The sequence below is a fragment of the Amblyraja radiata genome, chromosome 2, assembly GCF_010909765.2.
Source record: "Amblyraja radiata isolate CabotCenter1 chromosome 2, sAmbRad1.1.pri, whole genome shotgun sequence".
Lineage (NCBI taxonomy): Eukaryota > Metazoa > Chordata > Chondrichthyes > Rajiformes > Rajidae > Amblyraja > Amblyraja radiata.
This window is the reverse complement of record NC_045957.1, coordinates 83,195,722-83,215,922: the sequence shown is the minus strand read 5'-3', so window position 1 is coordinate 83,215,922 and position 20,201 is coordinate 83,195,722. Positions and strand designations below refer to the sequence as shown.

The window sequence follows — 20,201 nt, the reverse complement described above, 5'->3', positions numbered from 1 at the left end:
CCATGGATGCCCTCCACCGAAAACGGTGTCTGAGACGGGCCAGGAAGATCATCAAGGACCCCTCTCACCCTAACCATGGACTCTTTGCCCTCCTCCCATCAGGGAGGCGGTACAGGAGCCTCAGGTCTCGAACTAGCAGGATGAGGAACAGCTTTTTCAACAACACATTTACATTGCTGAACTCGGAGTCCCGTCGCTAGATATCTTTGGTCTCTCCCATCCACATTGTTAACCAGTACTCTTCTTACTCTAATGTATGCTTGTTCTGTATTTTTTTTTTTTTAATTCCTATCTTGCACTATGACTATGACCAGACGCTAAATTGCATTTCGTTGTACCTATACTTGTATCTGTGCAATGACAATAAAGTTGAATTGAATTGAATTGAATAATGAAATCTCCCACATGACCACTGGCTTTCTTACATGCCTTTTCTATTTCCTGATGGAATTTATACCTTACATCCTGGGCTACTATTTAGAGGCCTGGACATAACTCCCATCAGGGTCTTTTTGCAAGAACTGCTCCTTGCAGTTTCTTAACTTTACCCACAAGGATTCTGCATCGTCTGAACCCATGTCTTTTATTGCAAAGGATTGGATTTCATTTCTTAGCAACAGAACCACCCTATGCCCTCTGCCCATCTGCTTGTCATTTCAATAGGATGTGAATCCTTGGATGGAACAGGCCCTTTATACATTTCTAAACTTTCTGTCCTATTTCTTATTCTGGAGACTGCTGTAACCACTCCTGTGCTCTCCTTCCGTTTAATTTTATCAATACATTTTGAATCTGTTGACCACCACCATTCCCCCCTCCCCCACAATTTAGGTTGAAGCCTTATCTACTGCCCCAGTTACGCCAGGCCATGTCCCTCGGCCCATCAAGATTAAGTGGAGTCCAACCTATTGGAATATCTCCTTCCTTCACCAATACTGATGCCATTATCCCACCAATTTAAACCCTCTTCTCTTTCACCATTCTTTGAGCCATCCATTTAACTCTCTAATCTTATTAATCCAATGTCAATCTGCACTGCCTGTATGTGATCCTGGGTATTGGGCATTTTCTGCATACCCATGTGCCTGTTTAAAATCCTCTTAATCCATGCCAATATGCTCATGGCTCAGGTAGCAATCCAGAGATGATTACACATTCCTTCTCTCCAGAGAACCTGCCTGTCCTGCTGAGTTACACAAAATTGCTGGGGAAACTCAGCGGGTGCAGCAGCATCTATGGAGCGAAGGAAATAGGCGACGTTTCGGGCCGAAACCCTTCTTCCTGCTGAGTTACTCCCTTTTGTGTCTATCGTCGACAAGGGAGATGCCGTGATAGTCTGGCGGGCTGTCCTCTACCGGGCTGATGCCAGGCGACAACTCTCAGACCCCTCCTCCTACTTATACCGTGATCCTACAATTAGCATGAGACCTTAATCTCAAACACCAATTCTGATTTCACCACTTCCAGCTGTCTGCCTTCCATGGCCTCCAACCTTATTGTTTCCCAGCCCCTCACAGCCCATTTTTATCTTCTCTCCAAAATCCAGAAACACAACTGCCCTGGCAGACCCATTGTTTCAGCCTACTCCTGTCCCACGGAAATGATTTCCACGTACATTGACTCCATCCTATCCCCACCTTTGAAACCTTTGGTTCACTCTCTGCCGACCTACAGTGCCCTCCTTAATGTTTGGGACAAAGACCCATCATTTATTTATTTTCCTCTGTACTCCACAATTTGAGATTTGTAATAGAAAAAAATTGCATGTGGTTAATGTGCACATTTTCAGATTTTATTAAAGAGTATTTTTATACATTTTGATTTCACCATGTAGAAACTACAGCTGTGTTTATACAGAGTCCCCATTTTAGGGCACCGTAATGTTTGGGACACATGGCTTCATAGGTGTTTGTAATTGCTCAGGTGTGTTTAAATGCCTTCTTAATGCAGGTATCAGAGAGCTCTCAGCACATAGTCTTTCCTCCAGTCTTTCCATCACCTTTGGAAACGTTTATTGCTGTTTAACAACATGAGGACCAAAGTTGTGCCAATTAAAGTCAAAGAAGCCATTATGAGACTGAGAACCAAGAATGAAACAGTTAGAGACATCAGCCAAACCTTAGGCTTACCAAAATCAACTGTTTGGAACATCATTAAGAAGAAAGAGAGCACTGTTCAGCTTACTAATCGCAAAGGGACTGGCAGGCCAAGGAAGACCTCCACAGTTGATGACAGAAGAATTCTCTCTACAATAAAGCAAAATCCCCAAACAGCTGTCCGACAGATCAGAAACATTCTTCAGGTGTGAATTTGTCAATGACCACTGTCTGCAGAAGACTTCATGAACAGAAATACAGAGGCTACACTGCAAGATGCAAACTATTGGTTCTCTGCAAAATTAGGATGGCCTGGTTACAGTTTGCTAAGAAGTACTTAAAAGAGCAACCACAGTTCTGGAAAAAGATCTTGTGGACAGATGAGAAGAAGATTAACTTATATCAGAATGATGGCAAGAGCAAAGTATGGAGGAGAGAAGGAACTGCCCAAGATCCAAAGTATGCCACCTCGTCTGTGAAACACGGTGGTGGGGGTGTTATGGCCTGGGCATGTATGGCTGCTGAAGGTACTGGCATACTTACTTTTATTGATAATACAACTGCTGATGGTAGTACAGGTGCACAACCTTTTATCCGAAAGCCTTGGGACCAGACACTTCTCGGATTTCAGAATTTTTCGGATTTCGAAATGGACGATTTTTAGCGCAGATTAGGTAGGTAGCGCGGGCGGCTTGAAAAGTCTGGAGCGGCTGCCTCCTCCCCGGAGACCGGGGAATCATTGTAAATCATTGCTTAAATGTTAGTCAGTTAGTTTGGAGGGATTTTATGTGGTTGGGGGGGGGCGGGGGGTGAAGGGGGAAACTTTAATTCTTAGTCCCCTACCTGGTCGGAGAGGCGGGGAGCGGGCAATGCTTTACCGGGTTGCCGTGCAGTGAGCTCCGGAGCGCTGTGGCCGCCGACTCCCAACATCGCGGAGTTGGGGCTGCGGGCGTCCGGCCGCGGGCGGCGCCGGTCGAATCTCCGACCCCGGCAACTCTACCCCTGGCTGCGCGGCGCTCCAAATCCAGCGCCGCCCGCGGCCGGACGCCCGCAGCCCCAGCTCCGCGATGTTGGGAGTCGGCGGCCACAGCGCTGGGATACCAGCGGGGAGCGGGCAATGCCTTACCGGGTCGCCGTGCGGTAAGCTCCGGAGCGCTGTGGCCGCCGACTCCCAACATCGCGTAGCTGGGGCAGCGGGCGTCCGGCCGCGGGCGGCGCTGGATTTGGAGCGCCGCGCAGCCAGGGGTAGAGTTGCCGGGGTCGGAGCTACAACTGGCGCCGCCCGCGGCCGGACGCCCGCAGCCCCAGCTCCTCGATGTTGGGAGTCGGCGGCCACAGCGCTCCGGAGCTTACTGCACGGCGACCCGGTAAGGCATTGCCCCCTCCCCGCCTCTCCGACCAGGTACGGGACTAAGAATTAAAGTTCCCCCCCCTTCACATAAAAGCCCTCCAAACTAACTGACTAACATTTAAGCAATGATTTACAGATGTTTAAGTGTCTCCCCGGAGAGGAGGCAGCCGCTACAGTAGTACAGACCTGGGTTGACCGTGGGTCGTTTCGAGTCAAGTTTGGCGCCAAATGCGAGCTTTGGTATGCAGACGACATCCTGGAAAAAATGTCCGGTTTTCGGAGCTTTTCGTTTTCCGGAACTCCGGATAAAAGGTTGTGCACCTGTAGCATAATGAATTCTGAAGTATATAGACATATCCTATCTGCTCAAGTTCAAACAAATGCCTCAAAACTCATTGGCCGGCGGTTCATTCTACAGCTAGACAATGATCCCAAACATACTGCTAAAGCAACAAAGGTAGACAAAAATGCTGGAGGAACTCAGCGGGTGAGGCAGCATCTATGGAGAGAAGCAATAGGTGACGTTTCGGATCGAGACCCTTCTTCAGACTGATGTCTGGGGAGGGACAGGAAAAAGAAAGGAAGCGACGGAGACAGTAGGCTTATGGGAGAGCTGGGAAGGGGAGGGGAAGGAGGGGGAAAGCAAGGACTATCTGAAATTAGAGAAGTCAATGTTCATACCACTGGGCTGTAAACTACCCAAGCAAAATATGAGGTGCTGATTCTCCAATTTGCGCTGGGCCTCACTCTGGCAATGGAGGAGGCCCAGGACAGAAAGGTCAGATTCGGAATATGAGGGGGAGTTGAAGTGCTGAGCCACCGGGAGATCAGGCTGGGTAGTGCGAACTAAGCGGAGGTGTTGGGCGAAGCGATCGCCGAGCCTGCACTTGGTCTCGCCGATGTAGATAAGTTGACACCTGGAACAGCGGATGCAGTAGATAAGGTTGGAGGAGGTGCGGGTGAACCTCTGCCTCACCTGGAAAGGCTGCTTGGGTCCTTGGATGGAGTTGAGGGGGGAGTTAAAGCGACAAGTGTAGCATTTCCTGCGGTTGCTAGGGAAAGTATCCGGGCAGGGGGTGGTTTGGGTAGGAAGGGACGAATTGACCTGGGAGTTACGGAGGGAACTGTCTGAGGAAAGCAGAAAGGGGAGGAGATGGGAAGATGTGGCCAGTGGTAGGATCCCGTTGGAGGTGGTGAAAATGTCAGAGGATTAGATGTTGTATGCAATGGCTGATGGGGTGGAAGGTGAGGACAAGGGGGTCCTTGTTACGAATAGGGGGATGGGGAGTAAGAGTGGAGCTGCGGGATATAGAGGAGTCCCTGGTGAAAGTCTTATCTATAATAGAAGAGGGGCACCCCTGTTCCCGAAAGAATGAGGACTTCTCTGATGCCCTGGTTTGGAACACCTCATCCTGGGTGAAGATGTGGAGTAGACGGAGGAATTGGGAGTAGGGGACAGAGTCCTTGCAGGAAGCAGGGTGGGACGAAGTGGAGTCCAGATAGCTATGGGAGTCAGTGGGTTTGTAGTAGATGTCGGTCAGTAGTCTGTTGCCCGCGATGGAGATAGTGAGATCTAGGAACGGTAGGGAGATGTCGGATATGGTCCAGGTGAATTTGAGTACCGGCTGGAAATTAGTGGTGTAATGGATGAAGTCAGTGAGTTTTTGCATGGGTGACAGCACCAATGCAGTCGTCAATATAGCGGAGGTAGCACCAAAGGAGTTTTTCAAAGCTAAAAAATGGTACATTTTTGAGTGGCCAAGTCAATCACCCGAACTGAACCCAGTTGAGCCTGCCTTTTATTTGCTGAAGAGAAAACTGGGGGACTGGCCCCCAAAACAAACAAAAGCTAAAGATGGCTGCAATACAGGCCTGGCAGAGCATCACCAAAGAAGAGACCCAGCTACTGGCGATGTCCATGAATCGCAGACTTCAAGCAGCTATTGCAGGCAAAGGATATGCAACAAAATACTAAACATGACTACTTTCATTTACATGACATTGCTGTGTCCCAAAAATTATGGTGCCCTGAAAGGGGGGGACTATGCATAAATACTGCTGTAATTTCTACATATTGAAACCAAAATATATAAAAATGGCCTTTATTAAAATCTGACAATGTGCACTTTAACCACATGTGATTTTTTTTAAATCACAAATCTCAAATTGTGGAGTACAGAGGCAAATAAATAAATGATGGGTCTTTGTCCCAAACATTATCGAGGGCACTGCATGTCCGAGATACCTCACATGCTCTTCGTCTCTTTAATGAATCTGAGCCCCCACTCCCTCATCTTTACTATGGACTATGTCACTCTTCACCTCCACCCCCCACCAGGAAGGCCTTAACGCCCTCCGTTTCTTCCTCGACCGCAGAACCGTCCAATTTCTCTCTATTAACACTCTATTCCGCCTAGCAGAGATAGTCCTCACACTCAACAACTTCTTCTCTGACTCCTCCTACTTCCTCCAAGTCCACGCCGTAGCTATAGACACCCGCATGGACCCCAGCTATGCCCACCCCTTTGTGGGGTATGTTGAACAATCCCTGCTCCAGGCGTACACTGGCCCTATCCCCGAACTCTATCTCTGTTACATTGAACATTGATGCTACCTCCGCAGAACTCATGGACCATCAACTTCACCACCAATTTTCATCCTGCGCTCAAATTTACTTGGACCATCCCCGACACCTCCCGACATCCACCTTTATTGATCTCACAGTCTCCATCACAGGAAAGACTATTGACTGACATTTATTACAAACCCACTGACTCCCACAACTATCTCGACTACACTTCTTCCAACCCTGCTTCCTGCAAAGACTATCCCATGCTCCCGATTCCTCTGTCTATGCCACATCTGCGCACAAGATAAGGTGTTCCATGCTAGAACATCCAAGATTTCCTCATTCTTTAGGGAACGGGGTTCCCCTCTCCCATCATAGATGAGGCCCTCACCCATGTCTCCTCAGCACCCCGTAGCTCTGCCCTTGTTCTCCCTCTCCTAGTCACAACTAAGACGGTCCCCTGGTCCTCACCTCCCACCCCATTCACCGTTGCATACAATACATAATCCTCCAAAATTTCCGCCATCTCCAACGGGATCCCACCATTAGCCACATCTTCCCATCTACACCCCTTTCCGTCTTCCGCAGAGACCGTTCCCTCTGCAACTCCCTGGTTAACTCATCCCTTCCCACCCAAACCACCCCCTCCCCAGGTACCTTCCCCTGTTTCCGCAGAAGATTCAACACTTGTCGCTATACCTCCTCCCTCGACTCTGTCCAGGGACCCCGACAGTCCTTTCAGGTTAGGCAGAGGTTTACTTGCACCTCCTCCAACCTCATCTACTGTATCTGTTGTTCAAGATGTGGACTCTTATACATCGGCGGAATTGTTTTTTTGCGGAACACTTCGCTCAGTCTGCTTGAACCCACCTAGTCTCTTGGTTTCTGGACACTTTAATTCTCCTTCCCATTCCTACACAGACCTTTCTGTCCTCGTTCTCCTCCGTTGTTAGAGGCTAAACGCAAATTGGAGGATAGGCATCTCATATTTCTCTTGGGCAGCTCAGCCCAGTGGCATGAATATAGATTTCTCTCACTTCTGGTAGTCCCGGCATTCCTTCTCTCTCTATCCCTCCCCCACCCAATTCGCACTAGCTTCTCATTGTCACCTTACAAACAGATTACACTGGCCTGTTACCTTTATCATCATTACCTTTTTGTGCACCTTTCAGTCATTGTTCTTTATCTCTCCACATCACCATCTCTATCTCCCGTTTCCCTTATCCCCAACCAAACTTCACCCATTCTTTCTCTCCAGAAATGCTGCCTGTCCCGCTGAGTTACTCCTTTTTGAGTCTATCTTCGGTTGAAACCAGCACCTGCAGTTCTTTCTTACACAGAGATTATTAGCTTTTTGATTTTGCTTTTCAGTTTGGCTCCAAGCTGTTCAAGTTTCCTCAGCAGAACTTCTTTCCTTGTTTTCCCTACATCATTTTGGAGCACGTGGGATACATGGACCATGACAACTGGATCTTTCCCCACCCACTCCAATTTCCTCTGCAGGGCCGATGAGATGTTGCAAACCCAGGCAGCAGGCAAGCAACACAGCCTTGGGGCTCTCGATCCTTGCGACAGGGAATTGTGATTATTCTCCTGTCTATGCCATCCCCAACTATAACTATGTGTCTCTTCTGTCTCCCCTCTTGAATGGCACCCTGATCCACAGTGCCTTGGTTAGGTTGCTCATACTTCCTATGGCCACCATTCTCCTCCGCACAATGAGCAAGAATCTGTTGGATAAGCTCAAGGACTGAGGTTCCTCCAACACTGCCTCTTGGGTCCCACTATCTCCTTCATTCGGCAGTCACACCCTGTTTCTCCTGACCACGGACCAAATTTGAAATAGTTAATCTAGTGGGTAAGACTGCTTGCAGAAACACAGCTATCAGGCAATTCTCCCTGTCGCTGATGTTGCACCTGTGTTTGAAGCTCAGATTCCAGCTCGTCAATTTTGAGCGCGAGTTCCTTGAGCAACCACCACTTGCTGTAGATGTGGTCACCAGGAACCATAGTAAGGTCCACCAGCTCCTACATCATGCACACATCACATGATCCTGCATTTTACTTATTGTACTCTATTTTATTTATTCCCAATGGCTTCTTATGTTATTAACAACTGCTCCCAATTTACTCCCCCTAGCCCCTGCTTAATAATGTTGTATCCTGACTTACCCATAGAGCTGCTGCTGTACAGCGCCAGAGATCTTGACCTCGGGTGCTGTCTGGGCGGAGTTTGTACGTTCTCCCTATGACTGCGTGGCTTTTCTCCGGGTGCTCTGGTTTCCTCCCAAAATCCAAAGACGTGCAGGTTTGTAGGTTAATTGGCTTCTGTAAATTGCACCTGGTGTGTAGGATGCAAAAGTGGGATAACATAGAACTAGTGTACAGATGATCAATGTTCAGCATGGACTCAGTGGGCCGAAGGGCCTGTTTCCACAGTGTATCACTAAAACTATCAATTTAGTACCTCCTCGTCCAGAATTATTCCTATTTAAGACAATCGTCAATCCTAAATTATGTGGAGTTGTGATCACTATCACCAAAATGCTCTTTTACTGAAACATCTTCCATCTGTCCAGATTCATTTCACAGTAAAAGGTCCCACATGCCCCCTCCTCGAGTTGGATTTTCCACATACTGTTTCAGGAAACCCTTTTGGATACACCGAACAAATTCTGCGTCATCGAAGCCTTTTGCACTGAATAAGTCCCAGTCAAAATTGGTGAAGTTACCTACTACAACAACCCCGTTGCATTTGCATCTTTCCGTAAATTGAAAAAGAAAATAGGATTTGAGTGCAAGAGTTAAGACATCTTATTGGAATTGCATAAGACTGGTGAGGCTAGATCTGCAGTACAGTATATGGATCTGTTCTTTCAATATTAATTTCAGATATTAATGTAATAAACCTGTACTTAGATATGGCGACAGAATGACAAGGGTTCATTGTCACTTTTTTGTTTTATTCATTTGTGAGAGTAGTGCGTGTCTCAGTATCCCAGAGAACTATGAAGTGTTTGTTAATCTGTTAAGCATTGTTGCTTCATTTTGCATTTGTGATTTTATTTTTACCTTTCTTTCAAATTTTAAAGTGACTGGTATTATGCTCGAAGTCCATTGCTGAAATCTCATCTCGTCTCTGATATTGTTATTCATCTGTATGAACTGAATGAAGTGCAATTTGACTTGGCTTCTAGAGGGCATGATTTGGATGCTACTTGGCCATCATTTGCACGGTAATATACATTTGTTTGTATTGATTTGGTTATTTGAAGTTTTATTAACTGTAAATGAAATGCAGCAATAAATCAAATGCTTACATACCGTAAAATGCATTAATCCATTATTTAGAAAGTTATTAAATTAAGTATTATTATTAATTTAATAATTACAACTATGTAGAAATATTTTTCATTGTACGGATTACAGATTGGATGTGTGTCAATGAAGGGGATCTCGTTGAAACTTACCGAAGTTAAGAAGGGGGAGAAGGCAGGAGAATGGGCGTGAGAGGGAAAGGTGGATCAGCCATGATTGAATGGCAGAGTAGACTCGATGGGCCCAGAGCTTAATTCTGCTCCAATGTCTTATGAACTCATGAACTTGTAATGAAAGGCCGAGATAGAGTAGATGTGGAGAAGATGTTACCACTAGTTGGAGTGTCTAGGACCAGAGGGCAGAGCCTCAGTATTAAAGGATGTATCTTTAGAGGTGAGGAGGAATTTCTTTAGCCAGAAGGTGGTGAATTTGTGGAATTAATTTCCACAGATGGTTGCAGTGTCCAAGTGTTTAGGTATTTTAAAGCAGTGATGATAGGTTCTTGATTATTAAGGAAATCAAATGTTGCAGGGCAAAGGCAGGAGAATGGGGTTGAGAGGAAAAGATAGATTAACTATGATTGAATGGTGGAGCAGATTCAATGGGCCAAATGGCCTATTTCTGCTTCTATGTCTTAGTAACATGAACGATAATTATTAACTAACTCCTAGACTTTCAAAGGGTGATCTCAGAAAGTTGAGAGGTGCTCCAGTCAATTTGTGTGAATTGACATGGGAATTAATTTGAATAGAGCATGGAAAGGGGACACTTTCTGGGTCATGACCCTTCTGCAGACCTGAAACGTCACCTATCCACATTGACCAGATATGTTGCTTGACCTGCTATGTTACGCCAGCGCACTGTGTCATTTTGTGTATGAACCAGCATCTGCAGTTCCTTGTGTCTGCCAAAGATAGGCACAAAGTGCTGGGGAAAAATGTGGGCAACGTTTCAGGTTTCGGGACACTTGGCTACTTGTCGATGTTCCTGATGTTGGGGGAGTCCAGAACCAGGAGTCACAGTTTAAGAATAAGGGGTAGGCCATTTAGGACTGAGATGGGGAAAAATCTTTTTCACCCAGAGAGTTGTGAATTTGTGGAATTCTCTGCCGGAGAAGACAGTGGAGGCCAATTCACTGGATGTTTTCAAGAGAGTTAGATTTAGCTCTTTGGGCTAACGAAAGCAAGGAATATGGGGAGAAAGTAGGAACGTGGTACTGATTCTTGATGATCAGCATTGAATGGCGGTACTGGCTCGAAGGACCGAACGGCTTACTCCTGCATCTGTTGTCTATGTTTCCATGTTTTTATTTGCGAAAATCTATTTATTTCAGCGAGTAAATCCAGAAAATATTCTTATTACTAGAATTATGTTACATTAAAATCAGTGTAAGATCAAGATACACCTCCTCACACAAAAGGTAGTAGAACATTGGAACTAACTTCCTGAAAGTCTGTGGATGTTTGGCCATGAACTTCTGAAAAGAGAGATTGTTTGATTTTGTTGAGTATAAGAGTCAGCAGATATTTGGCATCTTTCATAGTGCATTGCTCACAATTCGGCAATGTGCTCGGGGCTCCACACTTCCAATATTGATGTATTTGATCAAGGAGGGCTAAAGGGAAAAAAAAGTAATTTTTCACCTTGATTAGTAAAAGGGATATACCAGCACTTCAACTCCCCCTCCCATTCGTCAGAATTTATGGAGTAAAATGGTCGCAAAAGAAATGTTGAAAATTTTAAACTAAGGCAACATGGATAGGATATTTCATACTAGCTCTGAAGATTATTTTCTTAGAGCTATAAATGCAGAACAAGTGAGGTCCAAAACATAAATGCAATGAGGATTTTCCACTTGTAGGACAAGCGGGAATCAGCGAGTATAGTTTCAGAATAAAGCAAAGCCATTTAGTTATGAGATGAGGAGATTTTTAGTTACTCAACAAATTTTAAATTCTTAATTTTCTACCCTCGAGAGTTGTGAAAGCTAAGAGTTTTTGAGAGGACAAGAGAATCGAGGATCATTCAGTAAGGTGAAGATGAGACCAACAATCAGACCAGCCGCGATCTTGTTGTTCTTGTGGCAGAGCAGGCTATTTGTTCTACTTATGCTCAATGCTTGTAACAAGGCACAATTTCAGAAATGTTTTCTCAGCTGCTTTTTGTATCTGCGTACATTTTGCTGAAATTGTTGCGCACTAGATACTACTTTGTGGAAGTGATTTCATACTTCCCATTAATTCAAGTTTTTTGCTGAATGGGGAAGCAATCTAAGTAATTTTGAAAGTGGAACTTTATTTTTTTATTTTTTTATTTATTTATTAGAAGTAGACATATTATAAAATGTAGTTACATATTATAGTAAAAAAAAAAAACTTTTCATATACATCAGTCATACATTATTAAAATTTTCCATTATCAATTACTTCTGCTTCTAGTATTTTTATTTTTTATAGAAAGCGAGAAAAAGAGAGGGTAGAAAGTTACAAATAAAAAAGAAAGCAAAAAACCCCCAAAAAACAACACAACAGAAAAACAAGGGAGGTGGAATGGGTTACCTGTAATACATCAATGGAGATAGGTTCGTAGGTTATAAAGTATAGAGTATAGTTTTTCATCTGTTCCTGAGTTCAAGTTTCAGCTGGGTCCTCGTGCTGTGCCAATCTATCCCTTCAGATAGTTAATGAATGGAGCCCAAATTTTATGGAAAAGATCTTGTTTGTCCATTAAGACAAGTCTAATTCTTTCTAAGTATAGGGTCTCCGACATTTCCGTAATCCACATTTTAATTGTGGGGGTTGTAGGGCCTTTCCAAAATTTTAATATTAATTTTTTTCCGGTTATTATACTGTAATTGAGGAAGTTTCTTTGGTTTGTTGTGAGTGTTAAGCTTTGTTCTGATATTCCAAGTATTATTAGTTTTGTGTCTGGGTCCAGTTTTGTATTAATAACTTCTGAAGTTATTTCAAAAATATCTGTCCAGAAATGTTTAAGTTTTATACAGTTTGCAAACGTATGTGTTAAATTAGCCTCTAAATGTAGACATTTATCACAAATAGGAGAGATTTGTGGAAAGATTCTATTTAGTTTTATTTTAGAGAAATGTAGTCTATGTAAGACCTTGAATTGTATTAAAGTATGTCTGGCATTTAATGAACATTGATGTATTTGTTGTAAACTTTCGTCCCACATATCTTTCGTGATAGGATGACCTATTTCATTTTCCCATTTGTATCTATATGGTTCGGTCGGTGGTACCTCGTTATTTAGTAGGGTGTTATAAATATAAGCTATTAGTTTTTCAGTATTAGGATGCTTGTTCAGACATTCATCAAGAATTTCTGATTCCCTATTCCTGTAAACTTGTGTATTAGATTTAACATAATCTCTAATTTGTAGATATCTGAAGAAATTATTTGAGTGCAGTCCATAATTCAGTTGTAACTCTTGAAATGAAAGAAAAGTACCTTTCCCATAAAGATGTCCAATATTTTTGATTCCATGATCTTTCCATTGTGTGAAACCTTTGTCCATAAAGGATGTGAAAGTGGAACTTTAAACTGAAAAAATAAATGAATTACATTTCTGAGTCTTTCATTTTTAAAGCAAATAAATTGATTCAACAAATGGGCGAAGGGATGGTTGATGGAATTTAATACAGGGTACAGAGAAGTGTGAGGTGTTGCATTTTGGGACGTTGAACAAGGGCTGGACCTACACTATAAATGGTAGGCCTCTGGGTTGTGTTGTATAGCAGAGGGATCTAGGAATACAGGTGCATGGTTCTTTGAAGGTCGAGTCGCAGGTAGATAAGGTGGTCAAAAAGGCTTTTGACACTTTGGCCTTCATCAGTCAGAGTTGGGAGGTCATGTTGCAGTTGTATAAGATGTTGGTGAGACCGCATTTAGAATATTGTGTTCAGTTCTGGGCCCCATGTTATAGGAAAGCTATTGTCAAGCATGAAAGGGTTCAGAAAAGATTTACGAGGTTGTTGCCAGGACTAGAGGGTGTGAGCTATAGGGAGAGGTTGAGTAGGATGGGTCTCTATTCTATGGAGTGCAGGAGGATGAGGGGAGATCTTATAGAGGTATACAAAATCATGAGAGGAGTAGATCGGGTCTACTTTTGCCCAGAGTTGGGGAATCGCGGACCACAAGACATAGATTCAAGGTGAAGGGGAAAAGAAAGACTCATCCATGCCTTCATCTCCTCCCGACTGGACTATTGCAACTCACTTCTCCTTGGCATCAGCTCCACCTACATCAACCGACTCCAACTGGTCCAGAACGCAGCCGCCCGATCCATCACCCATACCAAATCCTGGCATCACATCACTCCAGTCCTCAAACAACTTCACTGGCTTCCCATCTCCCACCGGATCACCTACAAAATCCTGATCCTCACCTACAAAGCCCTCCACCATCTGGCCCCCCCATATCTCATTGACCTCCTCTCCCCCTACCAACCCTCACGGTCCCTCAGATCCACATCAGCCGGTCTCCTCTCCATCCACAAGTCCAACCTCCGCAGTTTTGGGGACAGAGCCTTCTCCAGGGCAGCTCCCAGGCTCTGGAACTCCCTCCCCCAACTGATCCGTAATTCCGTGTCCCTCACCATCTTCCAGTCCCGCCTCAAGACCCATCTCTTCACCTCTGCCTATCCTTAGCCCCACGTCCCCGTACCTTTTCATCTGTGCATTAATTGCCTCATACTGTGTTTTGTATTGAATTCTGTCTTTACTTTGTGTACTAGTCATGTCTCTACTATTTATTTCATTCCCCTTACATGTTTTTCCTCTACATGCTCAATTTTTGTAAGGTGTCCTTGAGCCTTGAAAGGCGCCCATAAATAAAATTTATTATTATTATTATTATTATTTAATAGGAATCCGAGGGATAACTTTTTCACACAGAGGGTGGTGGGTGTATGGAACAAGCTGCCAGAGGGGGTAGTTGAGGCTGGGATTATCCCATTGTTTAAGAAACAATTAGACAGGTACATGGATAGGACAGGTTTGGAGAGGTATGGACCAAGCGCAGGCAGCTGGGACATTGTTGGTCGGTGTGGGCGAGTTGGGTTGAAGGGCCTGTTTCCACACTATCACTCTATGACTATGTATGTAGCAAATGTCTGTAGAAAATGGATAAACATACATAATACATACAAAAAATGTATTCGCATAATTTGCGTGCCAAGGACACGCAAGTGGGACAGGCCCTTAATTATAAGATATTGTGTGTGTGTGGGTGTATGTGGTTTACTTGGGGATGGAATCTGTGTTTTTAATTTGGTTTTCAGACTGACTGTAAATTCTCATCATTAGATATGAGAGGTTAATAAGACCACGACTGGGGTTTGATTTACAGTCATACAGAAAAGCATAGTTGGTTTAGATATATGTTGAATATTGATTAGACCACAGTTAAGATTATTACATTCATATACTCGAACAACATGGCTCACCACATCCATGCTGACGTTGTTGGCCATCTATACTGACTAACCCACGTTATGACTGTATCCTTCTATGTTGCCTACTTGTGGTTGTTTAAATGCCACTTAATTGTACTCATTGTATGTGACTCCACCACCTTCTTTGGGAGTGCATTCCACATATCAACCAACCTGTACATAAAAATGAAAGCACTCTTCAGATTGCCCTTAAAGCTCCTTCTTTCCACCTTAAACCTATACCCCGACCATGTGAGATAATTTTAACTACCCCATCTGTGCTTCTCATAATCTAATGTACTACTATCAGGTCACCCTTTATCCTCCTTTTCTCCTAAGGCCATCTTGTCTAATTTCTCCGTAATCAAAGTCGTGTCGGCAACATGCTGGCGAAACTCCTCTGCACTTTGTTCACCATAATCACAATTCTGGTCTGCATATTCTATAAAGGGATATTTAGAGACTGACAGTTGCAAAACACTTAGAAGAACTAATTTCCTTGTTATGGTTAGGGTATGGGCAAAAGCTAAATAAAAAAAAAAGATTTGTTGGAAAGAGATTGAAAGAGTATAGTGGCATTCAGGTGGACAAGAACACTTTAAGAGAATCAGGGCTTTGGAAGGGAGGGGAGCTCCTCACTGGTTGGAGTGCAAACCAGCTCAATGAAAAAGTATTAACGTTTATTGATATTTATCTCTGGTTCCAATATAGTGCAGAAGTCCACAAGGCATTGTCTAAAGTCCAACCAACTACTGCTTCATCCATCACATAGGCTTCAGTATAAGATTAGAAAATAATCACTTGATTGCAAAAGGGTTTCGGCCCGAAACGTTGCCTATTTCCTTCACTCCATGGATGCTGCTGCATCCGCTGAGTTTCTCCAGCACTTTTGTCAACCATTAAGTTCTATTCATAGTTCTTCGCATAATGAAGCAGTTCGCATGTATTCAGCACATCTAGGACAACTGAAATTCTTAGGTTGAAAAGTGGCAATTAATATCTGCTCCAAAAGTGCCAGTTCAATGATTAACTTCGAAAAGAGCAAAACTGATCAACTACCCATGACACTCAATTGCCATGGCTTAACCATCAATATTCTTTGCACCACCACAGTTCAATGTCTCAACCAGACCAACCTCATAAATACTGTACAATAAGAACAGGTTAGAGGCTATCTATATTACTAAAAGTCTGATCTTGACCACTTCCTATTGCTCTGAATATTGATTTTGGAATAAACGCTGCCACTTTTGGCTGTGATTTTTGGCCATCTTAATCAGAGTCCCGCTCCGCTGCACAGGACGAGGATTTTTCCCATCATGAAAAATAAAAGAGTTATTAATGTTTAAAAAATGTTGAATAAGAATGGAGAAAGAGGACTGTTCTCCTTTTAATATAGGAGCGACCCTCTTCTCCCCGATAAAATTGAACAACACAATATAAGAAGAATCCAATTTTCCATAATACAATACGAATTTGGAAACAAATAAAATTAACTTTAAAATTAAGAAACCTTTCACTTTTAACTGCGATAGTTAATAACCCCTCATTTAAACCATCTATCACTGACAAAACATATAGCCTTTGGGAAAGAATGGGAATTAAAAGGATCGGCGATATGTATGAAATGGGAGGTACACAAAAAAGCTGGAGAAACTCAGCGGGTGCAGCAGCATCTATGGAGCAAAGGAAAAAGGCAACGTTTTGGGCCAAAACCCTTCTTCAGACTGATGGGGGGTGGGGGGGCGGGGAGAAGAAAGGAAAAAGGAGGAGGAGCCCGAAGGCTGGGTGATGGGAGGAGACAGCAGGAGGGCTGAGGAAGGGGAGGAGACAGCAAGGACTAACAAAATTGGGAGAATTCAATGTTCATGCCCCCAGGATGCAGACTCCCCAAGCGGAATATGAGCTGCTGTTCCTCCAATTTCTGGTGTTGCTCGCTCTGGCCATGGAGGAGACCCAGGACAGAGAGGTCGGATACGGAGTGGGAGGGGGAGTTGAAGTGCTGAGCCACCGGGAGGTCAGGTAGGTTCCTGCGGACCGAGCGGAGGTGTTCGGCGAAACGATCGCCCAACCTCCGCTTGGTCTCGCCGATATAGATCTGCTGACAACTAGAGCAGCGGATGCAATAGATGAGGTTGGAGGAGATGCAGGTAAACCTCTGTCGCACCTGGAACGACTGCTTGGGTCCTTGAACGGAGTCGAGGGGGGAGGTAAAGGGACAAGTGTTGCATTTCTTGCGGTTGCAAGGGAAAGTGCCCGGGGAGGGGGTGGTACGAGAGGGAAGGGAAGAATTGGCAAGGGAGTTATGGAGGGAGCGGTCTTTGCGGAAGGCAGATATGGGGGGAGATGGGAAGATGTGGCGAGTGGTGGGGTCACGTTGGAGGTGGCGAAACTGACGGAGGATTACTTCTTGTATGTGACGGCTGGTGGGGTGAAAGGTGAGGACTAGGGGGACTCTGCCCTTGTTGCGAGTGGGGGGATGGGGAGAGAGAGCAGTGTTGCGGGGTATGGAAGAGACCCTGGTGTGAGCCTCATCTATGGTGGAGGAGGGGAACCCCCGTTCCCTGAAGAATTAGGACATTTCAGATGCCCTGGTGTGGAACGCCTCATCCTGGGAGCAGATGCGGCGTAGACGGAGGAATTTGGAGTAGGGGATGGAGTCCTTACAGGAAGCAGGGTGGGAAGAAGTGTAGTCCAGATAGCCATGGGAGTCAGTAGGTTTATAGTGGATGTCGGTCAGAAATCTATCACCTGCAATGGAGATAGTGAGGTCAAGGAATGGTAGGGAAGTGTCGGAAATGGGCCAGGTATTTGAGTGCCGGATGGAAATTAGTGGTGAAGTGGATGAAGTCAGTCAGTTGTGAGCGGGTGCAGGAGGTGGCACCAAAGTATGAAATGGGAAACCTGTTATCATTTCAACAATTACAATTAAAATACAAGCTGAAAAATAACCAATATTTAAAATACCTTCAGATCCGTGACTTCCTGAAAAAATATATACAAGGATACCAAACTTTAACCCTAGATTAATTGGAAGAAGCAATGAACATTAAGGCTGACTCAAGGAAATTAATATCATATTTATATAATAGCATTTTTAATATAGAATTACCATCGACAGGGGCACTTAGAGAAGATTGGGAACGAGAACTACTGATAAAAATCCCGAAAGAATCATGGGAAAAACATTTGATATATATACATAAATGTTCGATTAACGTAAAACATAACTTAATTCAATTTAAAATTCTACATAGATTATATTACTCGAAAACTAGATTGAATAAATTCTATCCAAATACTTCCCCCATTTGTGACAAATGCTTATCTCAAAACGCCACTATAACACACTCTTTTGTCTCTTGCATAAAACTTGATAAATTTTGGAGCGAAATCTTTGACATTTTCACAAAATTATTTAAGATAAAGCGTGACCCTAACATTGAAATGATTATATTCGGATCAATGGAGGATGGGAATAAACTGAACATGTTTCAAAAATCTTTCCTTAATTATGGTTTAAAAACGGCAGAAAAACTTATACTTAAATTTTGGAACAATACATCCATACCAACGTTGAAAATGTGGATTTCAAACATGTCGGAAACCTCACATCTTGAAGAAATGCGACTCCTCTTAACAGACAAAGCAGACCAATTCTTAATGATTTGGTCTCCATTTATCGACTTCTTACAAGCATATGGTGCAACATAACTGTAGAAATTAACTTTCAGGATCGGGTAAAGGGTGGTCAAGAATAATAAATAGCTATTTCTCCTTCAATCTCCTGTTTTCTATCTCTTCTCTCTCTATTTTCTCTCTTTTCTTCTTTCCTTCTCACTATTCGGTATCACGCACTTCTCTATTTTTCTACTATTCTCTTTCTTTTCTTTTACTGCTAAAAAAAAAATTAAGAAGTTGTACATAAAATGTAACATGCCAATATATATTAGGTATCTACAAGGTACCACATTATTGTACTTCTAATACAATAAAAATAAAAAAAAACCAAAAACGTTGAGATTCTCTCTCCTGAAGGCCACGCCCCTTCCGGAGGGACTATAAAACCCGGAAGTGTTGAGTGCCTCAGTCAGTCTCTGCAAGTTGGGGAAGTGAGAGGGTCATGTCTCTCAGTCTGAGCTGTGAATAACACTGAACATATGTCTACTAAACTGAGTGTTTTTTTCTGACCTGTCAGTGCCCTTAATGTGGTTTGAAAATATAGTTTGGAAATGCTAAAGCTGTGTTGCCTTTGGTTTGGAAATGCTAAAGCTGTGTTGCCTTTGGTTTGGAAATGCTAAAGCTGTGTTGCCTTTGGTTTGGAAATGCTAAAGCTGTGTTGCCTTTGGTTTGGAAATGCTAAAGCTGTGTTTGTTGAGATTCTCTCTCCTGTTGTGAGATTCTCTCTCCTGAAGGCCACGCCCCTTCCGGAGGGACTATAAAATCCGGAAGTGTGGAGGTGCCTCAGTTCTCTGCAAGATGGGGGAGCGAGAGGTCGCAATTCTCAGTCTGAGCTATGAATAACACTGAACACATGTCTACTAAACTGAGTGGTTTTACTGACCTGTCAGTGCCCTTAATCTGGTTTGAAAATGTAGTTTGAAAATGCAAAAGTGCTAAAGCTGTGTTGCCTTTGGTTTTGAAAATGCTAAAGCAAGCTGTTTTGCCTTTGGTTTTGAAAGTCCTAAAGTAAGTTGCGTTGCCTTTGGTTTTGAAAGTGCTAAAACAAGCTGCGTTGCCTTTGGTTTTGAAAGTGCTAAAGCAAGCTGCGTTGCCTTTGGTTTTGATAGTGCTAAAGCAAGCTGCGTTGCCTTTGGTTTTGAAAGTAAGCTGTGTTGCCTTTGGTTTTGAAAGTGCTAAAGTGAGTTGCCTTGTCTTTGGTTTTAATAGTGCTAAAGTAAGTAAGTAAGTTTATTGGCCAAGTATTCACATACAAGGAATTTGCCTTGGTGCTCTGCCCACAAGTAACAACATGACATACAGTGACAGTTACAAATGACTCAGAAAACACTAAACATTAATAATAATAAAACATTAATGATAAAACACCATTGATCAAGCATGTGAACCAACAAAATACCAGATCAAAGGGAGGCTATGATTTTTGGCTGTTGAGTAGAGCAACTACTCGTGGATAAAAACGGTTTTTATGTATAGCTTTGACAGTCCGGAGTCGCCTTCAAGAGGGAAGTGATTCAAAGAGTTTGTGGCTAGGGTGAGAGTGGTCAGAGATGATCTTGCCCGCTCACTTCCTGGTTCTTGCAGTGTACAGTTCATCAATGGAGGGAAGGTTGCTGATCGGACGATTCGCTGCAGCCTCCAGGTGTCGTGCTTGGTGGCTGAGCCAAACCAGACCATGATGGAGAACGTGAGAACAGACTCTACGATGGCGAGTCTGCCTTGGATTTGGTTTTGA

General features: G+C 43.7%; 1 protein-coding gene across 1 annotated transcript in view; it reads left to right on the top strand.

The window, feature by feature from the left end:
* The window catches only part of fyco1 (FYVE and coiled-coil domain autophagy adaptor 1), a 201,563-nt gene that overhangs the window by 27,936 nt on the left and 153,426 nt on the right, over positions 1 to 20,201 (top strand). Inside the window, exon 6 of the mRNA XM_033049213.1 lies at positions 9,109 to 9,252. Within this exon, the coding sequence (XP_032905104.1) occupies positions 9,109 to 9,252 (144 nt within the window). The remainder of the gene's footprint in view (positions 1 to 9,108; positions 9,253 to 20,201) is intronic.